Source organism: Agelaius tricolor, unplaced genomic scaffold, assembly GCF_023055355.1.
Source record: "Agelaius tricolor isolate 1412-34295 unplaced genomic scaffold, bAgeTri1.0.p SCAF_35, whole genome shotgun sequence".
Classification (NCBI taxonomy): domain Eukaryota; kingdom Metazoa; phylum Chordata; class Aves; order Passeriformes; family Icteridae; genus Agelaius; species Agelaius tricolor.
The window spans coordinates 5025824-5039348 of record NW_027269295.1 but is presented as its reverse complement, the minus strand read 5'-3'; the positions used below and the strand labels follow the sequence as shown (position 1 = coordinate 5039348).

At 44.3% G+C, this 13525-nt stretch overlaps 1 protein-coding gene across 1 annotated transcript in view; it reads left to right on the top strand.

Moving 5' to 3' along the window:
* Positions 1–13525, top strand: part of SAP30BP (SAP30 binding protein) — a 29401-nt gene that overhangs the window by 14570 nt on the left and 1306 nt on the right. Inside the window, 7 exon segments of the mRNA XM_071452888.1 lie at positions 1584–1626; positions 7666–7754; positions 10160–10251; positions 10706–10766; positions 11276–11327; positions 11719–11777; positions 12953–13037. Of these exon segments, the coding sequence (XP_071308989.1) occupies positions 1584–1626; positions 7666–7754; positions 10160–10251; positions 10706–10766; positions 11276–11327; positions 11719–11777; positions 12953–13037 (481 nt within the window).

Sequence of the window (13525 nt, the reverse complement as noted above, 5' to 3'; positions counted from 1 at the left end):
TTCTTTTTCTAAAATAGCTTTAGCCTTGTATTTTTGTGATCCAAGTGTACTAATGCAGAAATAGTGCTTTCTTTTTTTTTTTTTTTTTTTTTTTTGTGTCCATGAATGGCTATAAAAAAAATGCCCTGTAGCAGTTAGTGCCACACAAAGAATTTGTTTTTCTGCTTCCAGAGGGCTTTGGCTTCTCTGAAAATGGGTCATTTTCAGAGTGAGTTTGGCACAGGCTGTTTCCACATCTGGCTTGGTGACCTCACTGCTCTCTCCTCACCTGATGCACCTCTCACCTGACTGGAAATGGAGAAAAGGAGAGGGTCAGGGAGCTGTTACCAAGCAGCAAGGAGGCAGCATTCTGTCAGTGTCAGGTTCAATGAATGGCTTCAGTGTTTGGAGGCACTGAGGAATTTTGGACAAACAGTCCAGTGAGTCACAAAAGGTCTCTGGGAGGGAGGCAGAGGGAGAGGGCAATGTTGGGATACAGCTGGTACTGTTTCAGAAACTTTATTTGTGCTGAGCTTGATATCACTTTTGACTCTCCTGGGATCTCCCAGAAGCACCAGAATATTTGGGTGTTGGTCTCAGTATGGTGAAACCATATTTAAGAATGTCTTAACCTACATAATGCCTCCTGCTCAGCACACTGCTGCAAACATGTGCAGATGAGGTGTCCTTAATTTCTTTAAGCAGGCAAGGATTAGCTGTGTGGCCATCTCCAAACAGAGCAGAGCAAGCCAGTGCAGGTTGCTCTTGAGTCCCTGGTAGAGCAGGCTGGCTGTATCACTCCTGGAAAGCAGCAGCAAGAGAGCTGACAGTGGAATCATCCTTCTGAAATAGGAGCACAGGATCTGCATCACCAGCACTCCCTGGCAGTTTGGTTTGGTTTGGTTTGGTTTGGAGAGGGTTTGTCAGCCAAAGCCCTGCATGGCACAGGGGCACTGATGAATTTAGCATCACACACACACATCTGGCAAACCTCTGCAGGCTGGGACCCTGCAGAGCTCTGAGAGCCTCCCAGAGCCTGGGGAGGCTGATCAGGAGCTGATCCCTGAGCTCTGGCTCTGGGAGCACCTGGGCTGGGGCCACATTGCTCTGGGAATGCACCGGGCTGGTCCTGCTCAGAGCACTGGGAGCTGCACAGAGCTCTGCTTGGCATTCCCAGGACTAAAGGAGTCTCCTGTGGGCTGGATCAGCCTGGGTTCACCCAGCTGTGCTTTAAAACACTGACTGCTGCTTGGTGCCCAGGGCCAGTCACCAAAAATGAAGAATCTATGGTTTGATCTGTTTTGAGGAAAGGCTTTGTGTACAACAGTTTCTGTGGAATTCCAGAGGAGTTCAGTATCCAAGACCTGGTGAAACAAAGCCTTAATTCTTTCATTAAATTTAGCTTCGCAAAGAAGTGGAGCATCCTGTTAGGCTTTGGCTTACCATGGTCCAGACATTGTCCTCTTACCTAATAAATTGGATTTAATTCTTATTTTTATTCCCTTGTCTCAGAAAAAAAGTTGCACATTTCTAAATAAACAGCATAGCTTTTTAGGTTGGAGGCATAACTTGACTAAAATCTTTTAATTCCTCCTTCTTTTCAGGAATTCTCAGAAGTGGAGAAAAGAGATCCTCAGGAGCTAGTTGGTAAGTTCACTCAAAAGTATTAATTCACAGGTTTTTATTCAAGCTAGACCTTGTAAGTCCCACTTTGTAAAAAGCATCTTCCCTCTGACCTGGCAATGCTGTAATTTCAATTCCTGCCTGAATATTTTTAGTGAACTTTTCTTCTGGGAGAAAGGCTTCATGCTTAAAAATATGAAAATAATTTCATGTTTAAAACTTGTATGTAAAGGGCAGTGTTGGTGTTTTTCTAGATGAGCTTAAAACCAGTAGTGTAACTTTGTCTAGACAGAGCCAGTGGAACCAGGAGTGATGACTTTGTTCTGTGGCTTCCAAAACTCACTGAAAGTATCCCCATTTAAATGTGAGCCACTCACAGATTTACAGCTGCTGTGCTGACATAGTACTCTATGTTTTCTAATAGTTACTAAAACTTGATTTTTGTGACATGTCATTTAGTCATTGGACCATTATTAGATTTGGAAAGTCCAGGGTTGTCAGCTTGAAATACAATCCTCTGCTTGGTCTCTTTGGAGCTGCACAGAAACTGTATTTTATATTGCATTTCTGACTGTCTTGAACTGATCCTCTGTTCCTGAGGTTACTCCTGCAATTGTGTGGTATCACATAATAATATCATTAAAGACAAATGAGTTTGGAAGTTGCTTCATCTCTCAAATCAGTTTGATATTTCAGTCATAAAATGTGGTAAGTGTAAATTAAGATGGTATATACTCGGGTCAGCTGTGATTCCTACAGCAGCCATCACTGAAGTCTGGGATTTATAAGTCCTTTTTAGTTGGCCTGCCCAGACTTTGCAACTGCTGTCTATTGGAATTTCTGCCTTTAGAAGGCAAAACTGCTTCAACCAGTCTCATCATTAAATGCAACAGAAATCTTTCTCCCATCTACTCATCCTTCTCAAAATGTACCCTGGAAACATGGATGAGACAACAGGATTTGGGGTAAAAACTACAGCAAAATCCCTGAAAGCCAACTGCTCTTTTCCTCTGTATTTTACATATGGGTGAAGCTGTGCAGTTTGAAGCAATGTAGTGGGAAGTCCTTTCTTAATGAAGGTGTAAGGCTCAGGTTACAATTCTGTTAGTCCCCTTTTCCCACAGTGACTGCCCAGACTGCATTTCTTTGTCTCACCACGGCCCAGACTTGCACATGGCTTTAAAAGCAGCACAGGGGGCACTTGGTAGTGTCACAGCTCATGTGTGAGCAGTGTTGGAGAGTCTGAGACCTGGACTGAGGTCTCTGCAATCTTATCTTTAATATCCTTTTCCAACAGCATGTGCAGGCTGGCTTTGTGCAGAACCAGGTTATTAAAGGTCAGCATACTTGCCATGCTGGATTCTGTAGATCTGTTCCATTAGACCATATCTTATCTAGTTGAAAAGGAGCTGTTGCAAGAGACTTACAGTTGGAATAATGTAAGAACCACTCCCTTTCTGAAAACTTGGACTTTCACAGTTAAAATTCTTTAATGGAAAAAGGTGCAAGATTTTCTGACACAAAGTGAGTAACTGCTCCAATCTGGACCCCTCAAGTTTTGTCTATCAGTCTATGGAAATCAAGGTCCTCCTTGGACAGTTTTCCACAACTGCTTTTTGCATTCAAAGAGTGTGGCCCTGCCCTTCTCAGAAGATAACCCTAAATTTTTCTGCATCACCTTTATTAAAGTCTGTGATTGTGCAGTTGCTTAAGTATGAAATAAGTGTAGGCTCCTGCCAAGAGCACTGTTTGTGTTTTACCTCCCCGGATGCACAGAAACGTTGGAGCAGCTCTGGGAGCGGGAGCCAGCTGGGATCCATCTTCACTGCTCTTTTCTTCTTTTTTTGTTGTTTCTTTTTTTTTTTTTTTTTCCTTTTTTTCCCTGTGAGGCTTCCAGCTGGATCCATTCCCTGATGTGCTTAGTGCATGCTAGGTGAGCACTGGAGTTGGCACAAAGAAAACAGTAGGGAGGAGCTGCTGGGAAGGGCATGGTTGTCCTGACTTATGCCAAGGTAGTAATCACATAATCAATGGCTGACAGAATGAGAGGGAAGGTTTCAGCCCCATGGTTGAGAAGGAAATGTGTGAAACTTATTTTCATGGAATTCTACATCAGCATTGTCCTTTGGGGCTTTTTGTACCACTTTGAATCGTTTCATGGTGCTGCCACAACATTGCATTTGCTGTTTCCTGCAGCTTTGCAAAATAATACTAGAAGGATGTAGGGATTTTTGCCCGGAAGTTCTTTGCAGCATGGTTGTTTGCCTTTTGGATCGTAAGAAATGTTCTCTCCAGCCCTTGGGATATCTAAGCACAAAGTCAGTGTTCATAAGAGCAGAAAGTATGGCTGACTTGCAGGTCTCCCTCTGCATTTCTCAGCCCACGGAGCAGAAAGGGACCTGGTGTCCTTCCATGGATGGGTGACTCACTGGCATGTTGTTGTCTCCAGTTCTTCCCTCTGATTTGGCTGTTCTGGTGCCAGGAATTTAGAACCCCCCCACCCTGGTTTATGCCAAGCAGCCTTGGCTGGAGTGCCAGGGAATGCGGTTGTAGAGAGCTGGCACCACCGGTTTGCATGTTTCCAGGGGAAGCCCTTGATGCTCTGATCACCCTTTCCTTGTTTTTTTTTGTATAGTGTGACCTTTAGAAAGAAACTGGCACCTGAACTGCCTCTAATCCATTGTGGCTGCTTCAAACAGAGCGTATAAGTGACCCCTGAAAGGGACAGGAGTTCTTTATCCCACCTGGGAGCAGCGTTAATCCAAGAGCCATGATCCATACCGTGTCTGCCCTGTACAGCCAGCTCTGTGCTCTCTGCTCTTTTGCTTTTCTCTGCACTAGGAAATCATTCCTACCCATCTGTAGGAAACAAAATTCCTGTGTGCTCTCTGCCAATGTTTCCAGCACAGCCTTTGGACTCAGAGCAGTCATTTCCCTCTGGAAGTGGAGCTCACAGTTTGCACTGTGTCACTTTCTCTCCTGCTTTGCAGATTTGTCTCCTGCTGTTGGGTATAGGTCACATAATCCATCCATCTCAAACTGAAGCACATTAAATGTAGCATTTCCATTTCATTTTCTGCCTTACCAAGATCTAGTGAGCAAATCCTTGAAATCTGTGAAATCTCCTTCTCTCACTGCTGAGGTGCTGAGTCTTTGCAAGATGATATTTGCCTGTGCTTTGGCCTGCTGTGCGTGGCCTGGGAGCAGAGGAGTGGCTCTCCTTTACCACAGTGCATGTGCTGACTGCACAAAAAGCTACAAACACCTACTGCTTGTGCTGATGAAGGTTTTAATTTTAAGGCCAGCTTGTGGAAGGAGAATGCACAGACTAAGCACCAGCAGCAGTGTCCTTTAGCAGCAGGAGGCTTTCAGGGGCAGTGGCCCCTGCTTTCTTGAACCCCCATCTGATTCATGGGATCTGCTTCACAGCCTTAGTTCTTTGTCAGGACTGAGAATCTGATTGGGGAAGATATTTACTTACTGTGAGCCAGAATCTGGGTGTGCCTAGAGTGATTAATTGTGCCAACAGCCATTTCCTGAGGTCCACACTTGGAGATCCTCTAGGCTGTGAGCCTGCAAATCACAGGGCAAATGAGGGGCTGGAGGCAGTGTCACTACCTGTGACTCATGTCAAAGTAAAACTGTGGTCTTGACAGGAATAACAGGATGCACAGAGCAGTTGGCTGTATCCTGTGAGGACACACCTTGTTGTGAGCTGTTCATCTGCAGTTATTGCTGTAGACATGGTGGAAAGCTGCCCTTGGGACTTGGAAAACACAAAATGTTTTATACAAGAGTGTGTGGCCATGCATGCAAATGCCAGGATTATAATCCCAGTTTTCCTCTAGGGAAAGAGCTGGTGGGAAGATGCTGTGGAATCAGCCATTCTGTCAGTGTGGGGAGCAAGTCTGAGGACTGCTGGAGGGCATGGATAATTTGTACTTCCTTACTGTAAATAAGCCCAAAGGGGTTAAACTCACCCTTAAACTCACCCTTTTCTTCCCAATGATGTGGCACCTCAGGCTGGCTGCAAAGTGATGAAATAACTGAGTAATGCTGCAAGTTTGTGCTCAGTTTGTGAGGTGCATGTCCTGCCTTGCTGCTGGCAGTGTTCAGCTGCCTCCAGCTCTGGTGGGATTGAAGGAGGCAAAGATTCCTTAGTTCCAGCTCCTTGTAAACCATTAAAAGGTGCTTTCCCCCATAATGTTGATAAAGAATTCTTTTCACAAGGCTCAAACAAAAGAGGAAATGAGCACCAAACCTGAAAAGTCATGCATCAAAATATATTGTCTCACTGGGAGCTCTTGTTCTGCTTCCAAAATGATTTCTTTTTCAAGGGGGCTTTGAATGGATTGCTGAAGATATTCTTATGACTTTGGCTTTTTCTGCAGGTAAAACAGAGGTCCTGCCCAGAGTTCCTGAGTTTATATGAGCACACAGTTCCCCTTCCCATAAATGCTTCATTTCTCTGTGGCTCATCTGCAAAGACAAGGGAGCCTGTGGGATGTCTAATGTGGAGCTAGGCTTGATTTTTTTTATTATTTTTTTTTCAGGTGCTTTCTTTACTAATAAAATCTGGATTTAATGGTCTTTTTTTTTTTTTTTTAATGCTTCTGCTGTGAACCTCTTAAGCCATTAATCAGCTTTTACCTTTTCCAGCAAGCCTTGTGTGCTGGGTATTACCCACACTTCTGTGTCTTTGCCACTGTCTTTCCGGGTTTCCTGAAGCTGTAATTAACCCAGAGGCCTCCCCATCCCAGCAGCAGCTGTAACCTGTAACAAAAGTGTGCCTTGTTGTCAGGGAGCTCCCTTTGCCTGCCTTTCTCTGGGGAGTCTGGCAAGCTTTCCTCCTTCCATAAAGGCTCCCACTTGCTAAATGCCAAAGGACACTTTTTGTTCGTTACTGGCAACTGCTGAAGAATTTAACCCTCAGCAACATCTTGATCAAATAGAATGAGTGGTTGCCTGCCAGCTTTTCCTCTGCAAAGGAACTTGTCTTTAGTGCTTCACATTTTTACAAAGGACATGGAAACTGTAGCAGCACTGATGGTGTGTGTGGTGTTGTTTATCTGTAGCCTCAGCTCTCCAGGGTTCCAGCAGCCCTGTCTGGCCTTTGGGCCCTCCTGGCCTTTATCCAGAGGAGCTGAACTCTGGGTGCTGGAGTTTTACTGAGGAATGTGTAACTGAGGAGCTGCACATGTGAAAAGCTTGGTTGATGTGACTTGTGTGCTGCTCTCAGGTCTCTTATCCACTGCAGAGCACCTCTGGGATGTGTTCCCTGGACAAATTATGCTTGAAAACTATCCCAGCTGCTTAAATGGGGCACAAATCTCTGCTCCAAGGCTTGGCCAGAGACCTGCCTGGGTTTCCCATAATAGTGGGAAAGTAGTAAGCAATGGGGGGAAATGTGACCATTTCTCTTGCTGATAACTCTGTAAACTAATCTTTATAGGGCAATCAGGTACTTTAGTAGTGTATCCCAGTACAAACAGCTGTGGAAATTTGGCAATCTGGACTGGGCTGTTCCCAGTGCTGCAGGACGAGTTGTTCTTTCTAGCAACAGTCTGTCTCTGTAAGCAAAGATCAAAGGGTCTATTAAGGAAGTCTTAACTTAAGGATGAAATGTAATTTCTTGTGGTTAACTCTTGACAGCCTTGGGGAGCGTTGTTCTCTCCTTGAGCCACTTTGGTTCATCCAGGTATGTCCTGAACTAAATATTCACCAAGTGATTATCTCCCCCAAAATGGCAAAGGGCCAGCCTGCATAAAATTGATCCTGTGCTCCACCCCATGCATGGTCCCATTCTCTCTCCAAGAGTGTAGGTATCAATAAAAAAAGCATCACACCCCTCTTCTAATGACCCAACCTTGAGATTCTTTGGTTGCTTCTTGCTCAGCACCTTGAAAACATCACAAGTACCAGCTGTCAGCATTGTCATCACCTTTGCCCTGGGTTCCCAGTGAGGGAGTAGTGCTGACATAGGACATAAAACAAATATAATGACTTATTTGGCTGAAATTCCCGTCAGTAGTTCCAGAACTCATCCCAGTTTGCTCTCTCCAGCTTCTTTTTCAGAGAGAGTGAGGAACATGTCTCCAGATGAGATCAAAATCCCTCCTGAGCCTCCTGGCAGATGTTCTAACCAATTGCAGGTTGGTATAAGTCCACTTCATTTATTATTTTTTTTTAAAGATTTGCAGTTCAGGGCATATTTGGGAACCCTGCTCAGTAGTGTGCACAAGGCAAAGCTCCAGATTAAAGCTGGGCTTTACCACACTGAGTTTTATAAATGCACTGTGTTAATGCTTTAGGCTTTACAGAAGTTCTAGTTTAGGAATCTCAAAGTAGCTTTAAGCTGCTTTCCAGCCTCTGTGGGTTAATTATGCCTTAAAACAGCTCTTGATGCCAGCAGTGACACAGAAGCAATGTTTACTGTCAGGGCTGCTTTCCTCTTACCTCAGCAAATTCAGCTCCCTAGCAAAGAACAAATTGTTTTTCTATACAGCCCTGAAATCCCCTAAACTGGAATAGTTGAGGCAGCAATGCCCGGATTCCTTTTCCACCTACATGTCTCTGGATGGTAAACATTCAGAGGGAAGGCTGGTAGCTTAGAGGCAACAAAAGAACACAAACACATGTTTTCTCTGGTGTACACCCAAATAACAGCAGTGACCAAGTTTGCAATAACCTTCTGTGTTCTCCTCGTGGAGTGCAAATGAAAGAGCAGGGACTCCTGTCTCCTAACACACATGGAGTTCTAGCTCTGGTTTTCTGCCCAGCAGAAATGCAAGTCAAGAATCACTCCTGGACTGCTCTATAAAGTAGCCCCTAACATGCAGTGGTGATTCAGAGTGACTCACCATCCAGATTATGCTTTCTTCTCCACACACTGTACCTGGGCACACCCAAACCTCCTCTGGTGCTGTAGGAGGATTTTACTGTTCTGACATCAATGAACTGGAGTGTGTTAGACCTGAGGAATGCACAGAGCTTGACAGGGTAGACAGAATAAAGCAGAATTTTTCCCCTTTGACAGAAGTTTAGTTACATCAAAGGGGAGCTTGTCCTCTGTTGGCAGGTCAAACCACATCTTAGAGCACTTTGAGCAAGGAGATGGGATTGTTCCTTAGAAATGCAAAATGTTCTGGGCTTTTCACTTGGTGGTTTGCTCTTTTGTCAGAATTTTCCTCTGATAAACTGTATTTTGAACTCTGCCAAAGAGAGGACTTCTTATTATAAAGTTGACTGAGTAGTTGCCCATCTGTGGGCTTGGGGAACCTCATTGCTACTCCATGGGGAGGGGATAAAAGAGAACACCTATTCAGTCATTTCTACTCCCCAGATTCACCTTTTTGCAGTTTGTTCCTTCAAACCTCACAATGTGTTGCTGGATGTGGAGATGGTGTCATTTCCTCTTGCTGATTTTGTGACAACCCGATGAAAATTTATCTCATAGAAGTTTTTTTAGGATTGTTGAGTTTCATATCAGCTCTTAACAATCCTCCTTTATTCAGGCTGCAGCAAGCCCTCAGACAATAGTCAGCTCTGTGTTGACTGTCCAGGGAGGGAGACATGAAGTGACTTATCCAGAAGCAACAAAGGAAAATTGACTCAGCTTCTCCCATCCTGAAAGACTGAAGGCCCAGCTCTGGTCTTGTTTTATGTGCCTCTTGTACATGAGAAATTTTTGTCATAAAGAAAAGATGATGGAAATTACTGAGAATATTTTAGCAGTACCACTTAACTCTGTCTGAAAGCTCCTGCCTCTGCTGTCCCTTCACCATCACCAGAGTAGGAATACTTTTATATACTCTCATCCACCTTACTGAGGAAGGTAAAAAATCATGTTTGATTTGAAATCTTCTAGCCTTTTTGGAGAGTAGACTGCTTGACAACTGCAGCCTGGGTCAGTTAAGTTGCCTTTGGCATGGGCTTGTGCCTTGTGGGTGATGTGCAGAGAGAAGCTGATTCCATCTGACCGGTACCAAAGCAGGGATTTATGAGCACATTGTTCCTAAGAGCATTTGGCTGCAGTGGGCACCCCCAGCAATACCTGATGATCACTCTGGCTTTAGTTCTCCAGCAGAACTTGGCTCTGGCCCTGCCTGGCTAACAGATGAGCAGGAACTTTGCCCTGCGGGCAGTGTAGCCCAGCTGCTGTGTCTCAGGTGCTCACCTGAGGCTGCAGGTGGTTGTTGGTGGTTGCTGTGAGTTGTGGGGGAACCTCTGGATTTCAGAATTAGCTTTTCTGTGTCGTGGCTTGAAGGGAAACAACAGCCTGGGAAGGAGGAGTCGATGCCTTGTATGCAGATCTTTAATCACTGAAGCCTTCAGTAAGTGCAAAGAGAATTCCTTTACCAATCAGACAGTTCATGAAGGTACTTCAGACATTCAGGGAGGAAATGTCTCTTGAGCAGCCTGGCCCTGGTGTAAAGATTAAATCCTATCTCTGGTTAAGGAGGTCACTGGTTCAGTTGGCTTCTTTCCACATGTACAGGAGTCAGCTGCTGTGCTGCTCCTTTTCATCCTGGCTCACCCTATAATCTTTCTCCTGTAGGATAAAATTCAAAAGTTGTATGAGAGGAAAGTGAAAGAGGGCATGGATATGAACTACATCATCCAGAGGAAAAAGGAATTTCGTAATCCCAGGTGAGCCACCATCTTTTCATGTGACCACAGCACCACAGAGCTAATTTGAAGAATTTCCCTCTTTGTTGGAGTTGTTGCAGAAGGATCCTGAACAGGAAGGACTACTGCTTACAAATTGTCTTTCTCAAATTGGTGACTGAAACAGTAAAACTCTTCTTTGTGTTTGGTGAAGCAGCAGCTGGAGTTGGTGTGTTGGTTAGATTTTAAAAGTGAAGGCTCAGGATGAAGTACTTTAGAAGATGTGACTGTTCTGGGAGCTGGGAGATGTTCTGGGGAATAGGAAATACTGTGGATAATGGGGTGCCACATCCATCATAGCAGGTGTAGCTTCCCCGGTTCTCATTTCACTTTGTAGTGTGAAGAGGTGACAGCCTCCCTCTGTTGGCACATCTGAAACACTTCTGTTCCCTTCTGCTCCCTGGTTCTGTTCTGACATTCTGCTTTTCCTTTGCAGCATCTATGAAAAGCTGATCCAGTTTTGTTCCATTGATGAACTTGGTACAAATTATCCAAAGGTGAGGGGCAGTGTTTTGACTGGAAAAGGACAGGGTAAAGGTAACACAGAGATGTTAAAGTCTCACCTCAGGCTTTCTTCAGCCTGCTTGCTTAGAGGTCTTGTAATGCAACCTCAGTCTGAGCCTCTGCAGTGGTGTGAACATTTCTGTGTAGCACTGAGCCTCAGTGCCTCAACCTTTGCTACAATGATTCTGCACAAAAACTGCTGAAGTGTGGAGCTCTGAATAGAACTCCTTGAGGGGGGAAAGAAGCTGAGTAACAGAAAAATGCATGACTCACCCCAGCATCTTTTTTGCTTCAAAGCTCTTTCTTCATTCACAACAGAACATGGTCCCATAAAAGAAGGTCTGATGGGACCTTTGTGTCACTGGATACAGGAAGAAATCAGTGATGATTCTCACTGTCACCTCTGATTATCATCAGGGAACAGAAATACATAAAGCATTTTTGCACTGGGTTTTGTGGTTCTGTGGGAAGAGCCTTAATCTGGTTTATTTCTTTTTTTCAGGACATGTTTGATCCTCATGGCTGGTCAGAGGATTCATATTATGAGGCACTAGGTAATTCCAGGAAGTCTCTTTTTTGTCCTAGCTTAGCTCCTTGTGTTTTGTACTTAATTAACTGCACTGGAGTCTTCACTTTATGTATAAATGAGAAGTCATCACATGCTGCTCTTTAATGACTCCATTCTGGTTGGATGTGCCTGAATGTTATTGATGCTTCATCAGTTTGGAAAGGCTTTTTAAATTGGTTCTGCAATGTTTTCATCTCCCAAATGACTAAATTAGTGCTGCAATGCTTTGATTAAAAAGCAGCAGTTGCTTTCATGGCAGTTTAATTTTTCTATATAGAATTTGAATCTATTTTTTCTTTTTTATCATGGGAAGTGTATGAATGAAAACTGTTGAATTTTACTGTTCTTAGTGCTTCACATCTTCTGCTCTTTCTCAGCTAAAGCCCAGAAGATCGAGATGGACAAACTGGAGAAGGCCAAGAAGGAGCGCACCAAGGTACCTGCTCAAAACCTAAAGAGATGCAGGTGCAGGGCTTTTCTTCCTTTCCCTGCTGGATTTCATTCTAGTGCTTTGCTATTTCTGTGCTAAAACTGCTTGTTTTATCCTAGATCTCTTCTTTATTCTTGCATTTCTTTTCCCAAACTTCACAGATCAAGTTATTTGCCTTTCCTTATAGGTCCATTTATAGGTTGTTTACTCCACTGGATTTCCTGCTGTTTTGTCAGTATTTTTAAACTAGAACTCTAAAAATGGCATTCAGTAAGTCAGATACAGGCAAGATAATGAATAAAGAACAGCTTTTTCCTTAATTTATGACATTTTCCCTGGTGCCTAGCCTAGTTAAAGCTTAATTTCCTCACCACGTCTCAGTGTGACACAATACCTGCTTTCTGTTCTCTGTGATATTAACTTGTTGCATCCAATTTCCAGGAAAACTGGGCCTACTTTAACTTCTTGCATTTTGTGACAAGCCCAGTTATTCTTAGATATGCCCCAGAAAGAACACAGAGAGGCTTTGGAAGAGATTTCATTCCTGTCCTATGTTTCCTTTGAGCCAGTGGCTGGCATTAGAACATGTCTAATGTTAGAGATTTGCCACCTAAGCTACAGAAGGCTCCTTCCATCTCCAGTCCATGGAGGGTTTTTTGTGCAGTGCATGCTGTGTCTTGCTGCTTGTTTTGGTTTTTTGCACAGTAACCCAGGTATCTGATCATGCCCTTGCCCAGATCTGCAGTTCTGAGGCTGCAGTGCTGTTGGAGTTCTGGTTGCCAGGGTTCCTGCTGTGGTGCAGCCACAATAAATTCTGCAAGCAGGGACTTGCCTTGCATGTTCCTTAAAGGAAAATGAATATGAGCTTCTAACTGTATAAATACAGAGTTAAATGACCAGGATCTGTCCTGTCTGAGCTGTATCAAATCTTGTGCTTGTACCAGTAGACAAACACATTTTCATGGTATCAGGCTTAGGAGCTGGGTTGCAGCTGAATAAATCCTTAATTCTCATGGCCTGAGGTCTGTGTCTTCCTTCCTACATGATGGGCAGCTCAGAGGCCAGTCCATGTCTTACATCACACTAAAGCTGTGGAGGTGCTATGGGTTAAAAAAAGGCTGTGTATCTTAACAATTCATTTTTTTATCTTCTCTTTCTCCTGTGTGTCTCTCCCTTCCCAGATTGAATTTGTGACTGGCACTAAAAAGGGCACAACAACAAGTGCTGCTTCCACAACCACCACAACATCCAGCACCACTGTGGGAGGTAAAGAATAGCAGTGAATGTACACCTTAAGCTGCAGTAATGCTGGGATTAGTGCTTCCTGAAGCCTGAAGGCTTCTTACTGATCCTGTAGATAATGCAAGGGAGTGTTTCTGCTGGGGGGTTTTGGACTAGCTCTCCTCTAGTCCCTGTAGTCCATGGCTGTCCTTCTGGAGTGGAAGACTGGGGCCAGGTGGGATAGTGAAGAGACTTATTAGTGGGTCAAGAAGCCTGCTATCTGTGGTTCCTGGGACTGATAGATTTTGAGATTTGGAAACCCTGGAAATCATTCTCCTGCCTTGGAAACTGAGGGGAGGGGACAAAAACCACTGGAGGCTGATGTGTGAGTCCAGTGCCTGTAGCTGAGCAAGTGGGATCCATGTGCTCTGTTGAAATTAAATGTGCTTTGGGGCAGGGAGTGATCCTGTCTCCCCTTTTGCTGGAGTTCAGGTCTGGAGTTCTACTCTGACTCCTGGTACCCCAAGAGAAAA